Genomic DNA, 13732 nt, shown 5'->3' with positions numbered 1-13732 from the left:
TAATATCTGAGTCTGAGGGAAAGGGCACTGGAATCTGCCATCTGGACTGGATGCGCAATGAATTATGAATTAATTCAATTAATTGCAATGAAGTAGACAGGAAAGCAACTGAGGAACGATACTAGTTAAAGTTGAACAAACAATCATTCATGGGCCATGAAAATTTGAAAATGAATCATCGGCGAGAAAAAAAATCAAAATATGTAACCAACTGCAATACACTCTTCAGGAGGAAAATCACACCATTCTAGCTGTTATCAAATTTAACCCACACACCTGGTACAATTATTATTTTAATTATCACATTGGTACTTCAATTTTATCTAATTTATGTTTTGTAAAAATGAAATTCACGAATCTATGCAAAGAAATTTGAAAATTTTTCAATCACCAACGTTTTAAATTGATAATTGTTCAGTGCAATGTGTAACCGTACGTGATCATCTTACCAAACTGTTTTCTTTGGTAAAAATTTCGTTATCACAATTGTTCAGTGCATACTTTGGATCTACTCTACTTCTGTACTTCTGCTACTTCCACTACCAACACTAAAATGAAAATAGCTTTGAACAATTATGAATTTTAAAGGCAAGTATACTCCTCATACATACGTGTTTCTATGTTGTATTCATTTAGTTCGAGCACCTTGAATTTCATTCCTACGATCACCAGTGTCAAAAGTAGATAGCTAATGAAATCGACAACCAATCTGTCTGTGTATCTTTATCTGCACAAACCACGGACAGGTTTTTGAACACTTGCTTCAAAATCATTAAACTTTTACGATTCTTTTTTCATTTCATGCTTTCAACTTGATGTAATAACTTTTATCATTTTGTTACAGATATAGGATCAAGTATTCTGTATTCAAGTATGGATCAATGCTATCCTGATCTAGACGTAGATCAAAGCGATCTGGACGGTTCAGGTTCATCGTCAAGCTTCCCATTCGAATTCATAGAATGCAACAAATCACAAATGTCTCCCTCTCACGTAGCCATGTTCTATCCTCAGCTAGGATACGACTTGCACCCGTTACTCATGAACCAACGCAAACGCAACGATTCGGAAAAACTAGACTCTTCACCTCTGCTAACCAACGACGATTTCCAAGTGCCACCTCATCATCTCGTCATCACGCCAACCAAGATAACCAAAACCAAAAAAAGCAAACTTTCGCGTAAAAAAGAAGTCCAAGTCGAAGCCAGTAGCACTTCCCAAACTATAGCCGAGTCACCGGATACGGCCGAAAAGAACCGTAAAATATTCTTCTGTCGCGATTGTGGCAAATCGTTCAAATTTCAGACTTCTTTATTAAGACATAACAATAAAGTACATAATTGTAAATACCAATGCCCCACATGTCATCGAGTGTTTTCTCGTCAAGCCTATCTGGACGTTCATACCTCCAAACCGGGCAGTTCGTGTTTTCTAAATTGTTATCCTAATGTACGAACCTCCACCATGCAAAAACAGTCGAAAAATTTAAATTAAATTTATTCATTTGAAGCGGTTTTTGTGGATTTTTAAGCGAAGTTTACTATTTTCTTTTTAGTTCGTGTTCAGGGTTCCTGCTGTTTAAATTACGTAGCTAATACCTCTTTATTTTATTAGAACAATTATTATGTTCTAGGTCTTAAGTATATGAACGTTTTTTTTCCCTCTACGAGTTGATCTTCTTAATATCTGTATGACTATTATATAGTTATTAAGATACTTTCGACGGTTTTATTTTTCTCATTTTGAAATACTACGAGTATATAAATGGACACACCAAACTTTATACTTTTCAATAGCTTAATAATTAGGTTTGTTCTTTTCACGTTCACTTTTCTCACTAGTGAACGTCGTGAACGTTTTGCCGTTCTTTTCAACTACTTTACACACTGGTGTAACATTGCACGCGTTCTTTTCATGATGGTGTATCATCGTGGTGTGAGTGGTGTACACCAAAAGTGTTCACAATCCTACCCTGCTCGCGAGGAAGAGTGCCGAAAGTGGTGTACGTTATCAATTCTCTCCTGATGAATTTTTTATTTGATGGTTCGTTTCAATTTCAATTAAAATTTTTATTTCATTAATTAGCTATTTTAATCGTCTTCCATAAAGTGGCTGGAAATTTTCCATGGAAAGTTGCTGAAAATTCATCTGGAAAATGTTGATAGGAAATTTAAAATTTTCAAAGGGAAGTGTTTGCCTTCTGGAAATCTAAGGAGAAAATTTTCTGAAAACTTTCCATTGAAGAAACATTGCGGCGAAAGAATTAACAAGAGATTAATGCTTTTTTTGGTTCAAATCAAAAGTTTTAAATCTGAAAACAGTGAAAATTCAAGCCTCAAGGAAACTCGGAACTCGGAACTCGATCATTTTTTTTGTTCTGTTTTATTGGTTTGAAACCACTTTTTTGTTTCAAATACAGCGATGCTTAATAAAACATGTTAATGAACTTCACAATTTCCTCTTAATTCAAATTTTATTCATTTCTCAAAATATCCAAACTTCGGAAGTGATGTTGATTGATAAGTGATAACGAAATGAAAAATTGAAAAGAACATCACGAAATAATTTTACACCACCACTGTACACTGGTGCAAGTGGTGTGGTGAGTCGAGTACACCACGCACACCAGTGCAGTACACCAAGGCACACTAGTGAGAAAAGTAAACGTGAAAAGAACAAACCTATTATGTACCTGGTGCAAAAACTTTCATACTTTTTTCTTTTTTTTCTTTTTAGTTTAACGTCACATTGTTCGATATTATGTGATTTACTTTTTCCGCAGGTGTTCGTGTTTAATTAAAGATAACTTTTATCGAATTTACTTTCATTAACTGGACCAAATTAAGTTCGTTCTTGATGAACTGATATTTCAATAACTCGACTCGGAAAATATTTACAATACAAAGGAGTTGTGTTTAATTAATCTCTTTATTTTTTTTTAATTCTATAAAAATTTATATAATTATATTGTTTTTTTTTTTTAGCTTTACGTTGGTTTATTATTGTGTATACAATATACGAGAAAAAAAAAGGTTATATTAATTTCTAAAATGAATAGAAAAAACGTGTTCACATTTAAATTTAAAAATTGATTATCTAAGTACGAATTATTATGATGATTTTAATTGTTGTACTTTTCTGTTAAGGTTATTGATATTTGATTTTTGAAAAAAAAATACATTTATTATTTATTTGTTCAAATTTGTTTGTTTTTTCCAACTTGATAGATACGTTCCGGAGATAAGAAATCTGCGGTGAGAATTACCTACGATCTAAAAATAAAATACTGCTTATAATCTTCTTACGTTATATTATTTTACTCGGATTGTATTGTGATGTCGACTCCTTCACCAATTAAAATGGCTGCGGTAGGTTTGCGACATCGAGAAAGCTTCACGGGTAGTTATTTTGAAGTTATACGATGAAGGGAAATAAAAGCAGGAAACCAACGTTGAAGAATCTCTAATTTCAGTACGAATACTCAAATATAGAATACGCAGTACCTGCGCATTTACCAACCATACAGTATTCTTTAATGACTCAAAATACTCCTCGTACTACGCTCTACGTTGATAAATATACACGTACATGTTTATTATTGGACCAAGATGGGCTTGCGGGTTGAAACACCGTAGACTAAAAAAAATTAAAAACATCTTCCTTTGTAGAAGTATATTTTTGAAACGAAATAAACACGTGCGTCCGTGAACCAGGAAGTGACTAACGTAGAATGGATTATGGATAACCAGCCCTTTTTGGTGAAATTCTGATATACGAAAAAATCGTGTAAATTTAAATCAGATAGGATACATAATGTTGAGGGAAATTTATTCAAAGAAATATGATACCATACGCGATCTTAATTTAAAAAAAAAAAAAAAAATGCAGAATATATTATTGATGGAACTTTTAATTCGTTGTGTGAATACTGAGATAAAACAAGATGATAACTTTTTCTACAATATTAATGGATTTGGAATCGAATAAAGCTGTCAGTTGATGTTACCGAGTATTGAAATAGTTCATAAATTGTATACTTTATGATTAAACTTATACGAACAGATATAGATAAATGAATATAAGAGAAACGAAATCACACTATTGAAGGTTACTATACTTTATCGTACCATATGTTATGTTGAATTCGTAAAAGCGACCTGTTTTCCTCTACCTCACTATACCTACCTAATTGAAAAATAATATGTCTTTCGAAGTACCTGCCTTACATTTCACAGTTTGATGAATCGATGAGTATTGAAAATTTGATAAATATACTCAATTAGTCAGATTTTTTTCGTCGTTACAGCCAAATGCTACAGTAATTATTCTTCGAAATACTCGGTAGGCACTGTAGGTATAGGTTGTAGAATATATTGAACGAAAGTGGAAATCGTAACGATGACGGAATGAAGCAAATTTAAATTAATTTGACACAATGTGTTAAGTATCTTCAGGGTTTTTCTGCATGCACTCACTCTCAATTTAAATTCAAAGGCACACATTACATTTCTTGGAAGCTCCTTTTTTTAATTTGCGAGATGGATGAAATTTTTGCACTTCGTCTGATTTATCGATAGGTTTTTACACTTAGGTACGTAATTGCCAAAGAGGTGATTTCAAAATATTAGCATAGATGCCTTTCTCGTTGATTTATACAGAAATATAACCAATACCTATTTTTGAATGCTTCAATGCTTGCTGGACAAGCATTTTGGAAAATATTATTTTTTATTTTTTTGAAAAGGAGAAAATCAACAAAAATTGCACGTAAAACCTCCAACAGAAAAACTCTCAATTCTTACTATAGGTAATTCATTTTTAAAGCAGTAATATTGCCCTTATTTCTTAAGCTATAATACGCACTTAGCCTTTGAACCGAAATACATATCATCCACACGGGCGTAGAGGGAGTTCAGCAAATTTAAAACTTTAAAGATCATTTTGACTGTCATGAAAATCTTCATCTCCCTATCTTAAAGACGTTAATTTGAATTTTTGTAATCATTCGTGATGCTTTGGATCAGAAAGGAAAATGAGCAAAATCAGGTTTTGAAAAAATAAAAGATTTCAGGGAAACATACCTATTTTGAAAATGAATAAGTTTATACAAATAACATCGCGGTAAAAATGTTAGGAACACAGAAAAAAAAACATTGTTGAAAATTAGATACGAAAAATCAATCATACGTCCATGATTAAAATTGAATTAGGTAAATTTTGAAAAAATTACACAAATAAAAATCAATGAAAATTGCCAAAAAAAAATGGGGGCGGGGGAGTAAAAAGTTTTCTTCAAGAAAATTTTCAATACTATAACCTAACAAGGGAGGTGCCCCAGGTGACATTCACCGATTTCAACGATTCTTGCACCATTGGATAGAGGACATCGAACTTATCACGTGTATTGAAATGCCAGAATAATATAGAAGGTTTCGGTATGCGGCCTCCGCCGACTATTTTTGGCCAATTTTTCAAAATTGCCATGAGAAAATAGAAAAATCGCCCTGGAAGGCTCAAATATCAACTTCAGCAGCTGAACATTTCGTGGTAGACTATGTTCGATGTCCTCTATCCAATGGTGCAAGAATCATTGAAATTGGTGCATGTCACCTGGGGCACCTCCCTCGTCAGAATTTCACCCAAAATAGCTCAATTTTGAAAGTGACTGGAAAAATCATTCGAAAAATTATCGAGCACTTGCTAGTGTGTTTCAAATGAAAATTCTTCAATTTATTTGAAAAACTATGAATAAACGCCTCTTTTAGGGGTGCCTAAAATGGGGGGCTCTAAAAAAGGGTTCAAAATTACGAATATGGGAGCTTATAATTTTACTTTTTCATCTAAATAATCGAATATATACCTCAAAACGTTACGTTTGGCGCAAATCGCAGGTTTCTAGTTTTCCAGGGGTTCCCAAAATATCGAAATTACGAAAAAGTGGAAAATTGGATTTTTGAGTACCAGCGAAAATTTTTATTGAGCTCAAAATTTGGAAGGATGGAGGACAGGAGGTCTTTCAGATACTAATAAACTGTAAAAAGCTTTTTAGCGAGGTTCAAAGGGGTAGGATCAAAATGGTGGTTCCAAAAATTTCAAAAAAATTGAATTTCCTCCAATTTCTGCCCCCGAGGGTAGAAAGTAAGAAAATCATCTCACATAACGTTTATCTGAATCAAAAAGACGCTAAAAAAGTTTTTGAAAATAATACTCAGTGGTTCCTAAAATTATTTTCTTATTCGCAGCTTTGGGAACCCCTGGAGCCCAAAAAATGGTCATTTTGGGTCAACTAACCACGGATTCGTATTTCGGACATTTATTACAACATTTTTAGAGTGGTCGAGTTGAAAACTAGGTGGGGCCAAAAAATGGCCTTATCGCAACTCCTCCTTTAGGAAATCCCCCGACCAGACAGGCAGACAGACGACCATGATTGGCTAGACAGGTAGGTCAGTGACCTTAAGAAGCTACACAGACGGAACGATGACCTTGAGAGGCCAGGCAAGCATGCAGACGACATTGGGAAGCCGTACTGAGGGGTGAATGACCTCAAGAGGCCAGTCAGGGACAGACGACCATGAGAAGCCATATGGACGGGTCAATGTGTTTATAATAGGCCAGACAGGCAAACCTTAGGAAACCAGACTGGCAGACACACAATCTTGATAAGCTGGACAGACGGGTCAACGACCTTAAGATGTTGAGTAACCAGGTCAATGACCTCAAGAGTTCAGACAGGAGAAAAAAACAACATTAAAAGGTCAGACAGATGAGCCAATGACCTTGAGAGGCTAGGCACGCAGACTGACGATATTGAGAACCGGGTCAATAACATTAAAAGGTCGTACAGGCAGGCAGACAGACAGACAGACAGACAGACAAACAGGCAACTTAGGGAAGCCAGACAGACAAGTCAATAGGCTAAAAATCTGGTCCGGATGATCAGACCAGACCAGACCGGATCAGATCAAATTTTGGGTAGAAAATAATTTCCTAAAATCAATACTTTGGCTCAAAATTAAATTTTGAGAATCTGCAGCGGATTTTCTATTTTCTGCGATTTTTTTAAAATAGCAGAAATGCAAATACCCTGCCCTTTGGTGTTTAAATATTTTACCAAAAAAGTAAATCTTACGAAGGGAATCCAAACATTGACTCCTAGGCTGAAATCAGCTCCCTAAATCGATAGAGATCACTTTTCAGCTGATGCAGACCTTCCAGCAAAAGTTGACTTTTTTTTTAGCATGATGGAATCACTCTTCAAATGGCAATCAACTTAATTTTCGCTAGAAGTACCTACCAGATCAATTAGAAAATGATGGCAAGTAATTTTGCAGAACTGCTTCAGAGAGGTAAGAGAAATTTTGAGTAGGTAGGTGATTGGCTTCAGGAATAGATCTATTCAAGAGGAGCGCAGGAGAGATAACTTCATCAGATACTTTTCATCTTAATTTTTATTCTGGTTTTCAAAAAATACCTACTTGAGTAAATAAATATCAATGGAATATTTCTTACATGTTTAAAAATATCGTCAAAAAATCCAAAAATCAAATCGTAATCAAAGGTGCAACAAGTTGCGAAGAAGTATAGGTAAAATACTCGTAAAATTATTTACAGATTATTGAAGTTTACCAATGTTCATAAACAATCAAATGCCCAATAAACAGATGGTTTCTGCAGATCATTTTCACCCTGAAACTTTTACTTTAGATAGGTAGGTACCTCTACCTACCAGCTATCTTCACTCATTAACTTGAGGTAAAATGAATAAATATCCAGTAAACATAGGTAGCCAGGTAGGTATAAAACGTAAATTCGCCAATTACAACCAGAGTGACCAAACCAGCGGTATCATTATACCTATACGTAGTACGCACCTATTTAACATTTTACATCCTAATGAAACCTTATGCATTCATCTGCAGATAGTTAAATCTGGGTGAAAAGTGGAAAATAAAGTCTCGCTTTTTAAAATTGAAACGTGCAATATGACTTGGCTTTTTATTTAGCACTTACGAAATATTACTCGATTTTTATAGACCATAAAAATAATTTACATCCTATACTAGGAGCTAATGGAGTTACCTGCTGTATTGCTTTTGGTACCAATTACCTGATTGTTGTGGAATACATATAGGTAAAGGTATACTCGTATGTACACAATTTTCTAAGAATTTTATTCCTTCAGTAAATACCTACTACTTATAAGCTATATGTAATATGCACTAAAATTAAGAAATAAATCAGATCCTCTACATACGTTTTGAAAATTTCTACAAGTGCAACAAAGACGACGACACGTCAAGTAAGTAATGTACCTATCTTGGCACAGAGAGCTATGGAACTTGGTAAAAGTGCAAAATTCTCAATTGAGCTGCAGATACCAATACACACGGCTGACCATTTAAGGAACGATTTTTTATTAGAAATGTCTCGTAAATTGTACAAATGTAATCGAATAGTATCCATAACTGAGTCGAAAAAATCAATTAAGGCCTCTATCTCAGTATACCCGCGAGAGCTTATGGGTAAAAAACTTACTTTCGAAACACCTTGTGTAATTCGCTTGTTTTAAACTTTATAATCCAGAAGATATTATTAGGGAGTGTCTAAACCATTCTCTGCCTACATTACTACCTACACCTTATGTACACATTCATCCTCATTGTGTCTATCTGTTTTCATTTCCACTATAACCTGTTATACCAAATATGGCAGAACAGATTACCGCAGTTGTTTAGAACTTCTGCACTGTTTTCATGGAGGTGGTCGAAAATATACGAGTGGGTTTTATTTGTGGGCTTTTTTGCTTTTTCAGCTTCGTGTAAGTTATATGGAAAACATGTTTGACAAAACGGTACATTCCGTAATTGTGGGTTGTTTTTTTTTCAAAAAAGGAATCAAAGTGAGGCAGACGTGCAAAATAATTAATGATTTCGTGGCTTTTAAGCATTAATATACTGTCACGAATCCGGCGTCATTGGTGACATTTAACACATGTTCGTGCAATAAACCTTATTATTTCTTTCACATAACAACGATGTATGCACTTTTTTAGACATTTATTTTTTACCTTTACCTTTACCTTTTTTTTTCCTTCAGCGCTGATGTAATGCGCGAATGTCGTTTGTATAGCCTATATCGTTTACTCAACATCTATACTATAAAAGTACCTATCAAAGTCATGAAAGTTCAATTACCTATAGACACTTATATACAGGCAGAAAAAAGAAAACTCAAAATTCGAATATTATTCATTTTACTCGACTCAACGCGTGATGATGATGAAATTTCTCCTACGTGAAATTCGTATAAATTCGAAGGTACCATCAAAACACCTTAGGTCCTACAGACGTTAGGATTTCTCTCATTTATCACATGTACCGAGAGATACAATAAAAGCAAGTATATGGAAATCACGAAACATCATTAATTAATCATCGCGACTTCTTTTCTGATCATCCTATCGGTAATTTAAATTGTATCCATATTGTTCTCTCACGTCGTCGTCGTCGTCGTCAGTGTCGCAGTCGTTCTTTTTCTTCAACCTCCTCGACACCCAAAGTCTTTGCGAGATTGTTTTACTATAAAAAGATTTGAATAAATCAAACTCAAATTATGCTTGGTAATTGTGGTTCGGAAAAATGAAATGAAAAAACTTGGTAAATAGTCACGCCCTTGACCCGGTAACGCTAATTTTCATTATTTATGAATAATAGAATCGTATACGATTTGTTAATCTATATAAAATACTATGTCAGATCTGTTCGCTAAACTGGAAGAATATTGACATGTTGATGTAAATATTATGTAATTTCGTCTAACTTGCGTATAATATTTTTGATATTATCTCGGTTGGACGAAAAAAATTAATTTTTGATTGAATACGAGTATTTTGCAATCAAACGTCAACTTGTATCTGTTTTTGGAAAATATGGCAAATTCTGCTGATTCTTAGGATTTCATTTGAGCTGAATTTATGTAAATCGAGTGATTTACAATTGATTTATAGCACGTAGGTATGCACAGAATAGGATTTCATGGCATCATTCTCAATCTAGTGGCGTTAACTCCTTATTACTGTAACCTGCCGAGCATGTTGAGAACTATAACACGCAAATAAAATAAAAAAACTAGATTATTAGCAAAAATCTGGTTTTTTTCATAATACCCATAACACGAGATTTTATAAAATTATCTGATAACGAGATAACACAGCACACTTGTCAAATTGTATCATTCACTTAACATCTACAGCAAGGTATTTGTATTTGGCTGTTTACTTGTACTTATTTATTTATTGATTATTGTACGCAAGAGTAATTTCAACATTGTATAGCGAACCTTTGACTCTTCAGAATCAGCACCGTTTGTCGTCTGTTCTCGTTAAGATTTCATTTGAGAGATAACACCTTGATAAAGCTGCAGTGAAAATGCACACCTATCTTATCAGTTATCAGCAGATGGGGTTACGAGGTGTTACATTTTTCAGAGGTATTTCTTCAATGTAGGCTGCCTAGCTGCTATTAAATGCGGATATTCACATTATCAATTTATCAGAATTCTAAGGTGTTGGAATGCATGGAACTATATAGTTCCATGTTGGAATGAAATGATACTGACGCAGGTATAGTTTGAATTTAGTTTTTTTGGAGCTAAAAATACCTGATGGGGAGACGGTTCAAATTGAATGAAATGAGCACCCCTAAAGATTCAACGAAAAAACTGACAATGAGTAAAACCATAGATAAGAGTTGTAGATGTAGAAAAAAGTATTTTCTACGTATGAACCGTGATTGCATTTTTTCGAAGGAGGGGGGAGGTGGAGGAGTTAATTGTTGAGATAGCTCAACTTGATTGTTTTTTTTTTACATGAAAGGCAACTCTAAACCAAGCTACCTATTTTTCACACAGAGAAAAATTTGTTGCAAAAGTACGATGAAAAACAAACTCCGAAGTCCGCACAGTAATTTATGTTTAGAAAATAATCAAATATTACAAAGGCCAAAACATTTTATTGAAAACTCAAAAAAACGAAAATTCCAAGAAATTGCAGTTTAACAAACTTACATCGTTTGCCAAAATTTCAGCTCAATTTTTTTCTTAATTCACTTTCAGAAAGTTCAAAAAAACCAACACTAGGGTATTATATTTTACAAAATAATTGAAGTCGATAAAAAATCAAGAATTTTTCCATTTTGAAAACTAGACAAAAAAAAGTATTATTCAGTTGTTTTGTGGATTATAAAAATGAAAAATTGAGGATTTCTTCTAACATTAAAATAAGAACAAAAAATAGAGAAAAACTTCGCAAACAATCGAGTATTAAGATCATGAAAAAGAAAAAAAAGAAAAAAAATTTGAAAAAAAATGAGAAATTCGATTTGATTCAATAAACTTCCTCTTTAATCATTGAAAGAAACCATTTCAATTTGTTCAAAAAAATCATAATTTAAAAAAAATATCAAAAAAGATGAATTACAAAAATTTTGAATGGAAACGTTTTCAATTTTCTTCATATTTTTCAATTAATATTTTATTTACTTGATAATTTTTAATTCAATTTTAATGAAAAACAATTACACGTAATCCATTTTTAAAAAAGAAAAATAAATTAAATAAGCTTTTGCACTCAAAATTTGAATTCATATATTTGAACAAGCTTTTAATATCTAACATGACCAAACAAATCGAAAAAACCCCTATGAAAAAATCTTCAAAAATTGAAAGGCTGTGGTAAAAACGAGTCAGTTGTATTTTTCATTTTTTGTGGGAAATCGAGAATTAACGTTTCAAGTTATTGATACGTGAAACTTTTTCCTGGATTTCTCACAAAAAAATGAAAAATACCTACAGCTGACTCATTTTTACCTCAAGCCCTTCAAATTGATTGATCTTTAAAAAACTTGAAAAATTATCTGTCAAAATACTATACGTAGTTACGTACCTATCAAATTAATAATTTTAGAAAATTGAAAAATTGATATAATAATTTGTTAAAAAGTACCTAAATTTACAAAAATGCAATCGCAAAAAAATTGAGAAAAATTCTACAATATGAAAAAATGAAAAAAAAATTCAAACAGACATTTCTAAAAAAGTTGAAAAATCACTATCATTAGACAAAATAAGTAATCATGCATAGAAAATTAAGCGTTTCCCAACGTTGAAAACAAGACGTTAGAAAACTGAAAAAAATCACAACAAAACTTCAAGACAAGGAAACAAATAATTTCAGCTGTATTAGTTTTATAGAAATCATTTTTCAAAAAAAGCGTTTACCTGATTTTAAAAAACAAATAACCAGGTAATAAAAACAGAAAGGAAAATTATTGCTGCATAAAAAGTCAAAAAATATAAATTTAAAAAAAATCAAGAATTTGAAAAACAAAGAAAAATAAACATCTGAAAATTTGTAGTAAAAGAATCGAAAAAATAAGTTTCCCACGACGATATAAGTAATACTTGGCAAAAATATTCCCTAGGAGGGGGGAAGGAGGGGCGGAGAGATTTCAAAAAATCAACACCAACAAATTTGGAAAAACCATAGGCAGGTATGTATTATCTATAATTATCAAAATTACTTGCATGGTAGAATAAAATCGTGTGAAAACATGCAGGAAATACGTACTTTCTTGAGCTTAAAAATTACGTTTAAAAAAACACCGAATTTCGCACTTTCACAATGACGTTTTCCGACCCATTCGGAATTAGATTGAAAAATGAACGTCATTTTCGGGTTCAGCGACCTACGAGTAAAATTAGTCAGAAAACGTCATTAAAAATGCAAAACTTAATAACTTTTTTCTAGCTCATTTTGAGTCCAAAAAGTGGCAAATTCTCAGTAGAAGGAAGCGTCGTCGTGACAATCTGACACCAGAAATGAATTCGCTGTCCCAAAAAACCCCCCTAACCAAATTTTCAGCTCAATTGGCGGCCAAAAGTTTTTTTGCACAAAAAAATGCATGAACAAACCCCTTTGCATCTTTTGGATTTTTTTGATTTCCAAAAAAATCGAGTAAAATGTCGTTTTCGACTAATTCGAGGTCGCCGAGTCCGAATCTGGTGTCCATTTGTGTCGTGGGATGCTGATTCAGTGAGAAATTGCGACTATTTTGCAGAATACGAGTCCGATCGCAAAACGAACGTTATTTTTGGATTCAGCGACCTGAAATTAGTCAGAAAACGTCATTAAAAGAGAAAATGTTGACAACTTTTTTCTAGCTCGTTTTGAGTCCAAAAAATGGCAAATTCTCAGTAGAAGGAAGCGTCGTCGGGACAAACTGACACCGGAAATGAATTCGCTGTCCCAAAAAACCTCCCTAACCAAGCTTAACATTCATGATCAAAAACTTGAACATTTCCCTGAAACTTAATCATGATTTTTAAAAACTCATTCAAATACAGACTTGAAAATGCTGAAGAGACATTTTCTTACGCAAAGCGAATTTTTCCACTCTTAATTCAGTGCACAAATTTTTGCCTGGAATTTCACTGAGGTTCAATGGAATTTTTAAAAAAATATTTGTACATTACATATACCTACTTCCACTTCGGGAGGGAGGGAGGGAGGGCGGGAGGGCGGGAGGGCGGGTGATTAATTTACAACAACGTTTAAGAAATGCATTTTCAGCGTTCTCAGGAAAATTAAATCTATCCAATTTTTTTCGCATAATTAACGAGGTTAGGTTGGGTGAAAGATGAAAAAAGGGCAGAATGAAATTCCCTTAAAAAT

The 13732-nt window shown here is 33.3% G+C and overlaps 1 protein-coding gene across 1 annotated transcript; it reads left to right on the top strand.

Moving 5' to 3' along the window:
• The first annotated feature begins 295 nt into the window (after window positions 1–295).
• LOC135849244 (oocyte zinc finger protein XlCOF7.2-like) lies at window positions 296–2919 on the top strand. The gene is made up of 2 exons (XM_065369575.1): window positions 296–588; window positions 845–2919. Exons 1-2 carry the CDS (start codon window positions 576–578, stop codon window positions 1492–1494), a joined length of 663 nt encoding a protein of 220 aa, XP_065225647.1. The 5' UTR covers window positions 296–575; the 3' UTR covers window positions 1495–2919.
• The last annotated feature ends 10813 nt before the right edge of the window (window positions 2920–13732 follow it).

Source organism: Planococcus citri, chromosome 5 (genome assembly GCF_950023065.1).
Source record: "Planococcus citri chromosome 5, ihPlaCitr1.1, whole genome shotgun sequence".
In the NCBI taxonomy this organism is placed as follows: domain Eukaryota; kingdom Metazoa; phylum Arthropoda; class Insecta; order Hemiptera; family Pseudococcidae; genus Planococcus; species Planococcus citri.
Note: the sequence above shows the minus strand (reverse complement) of the source record. Positions and strands in the feature narration are given on the sequence as shown.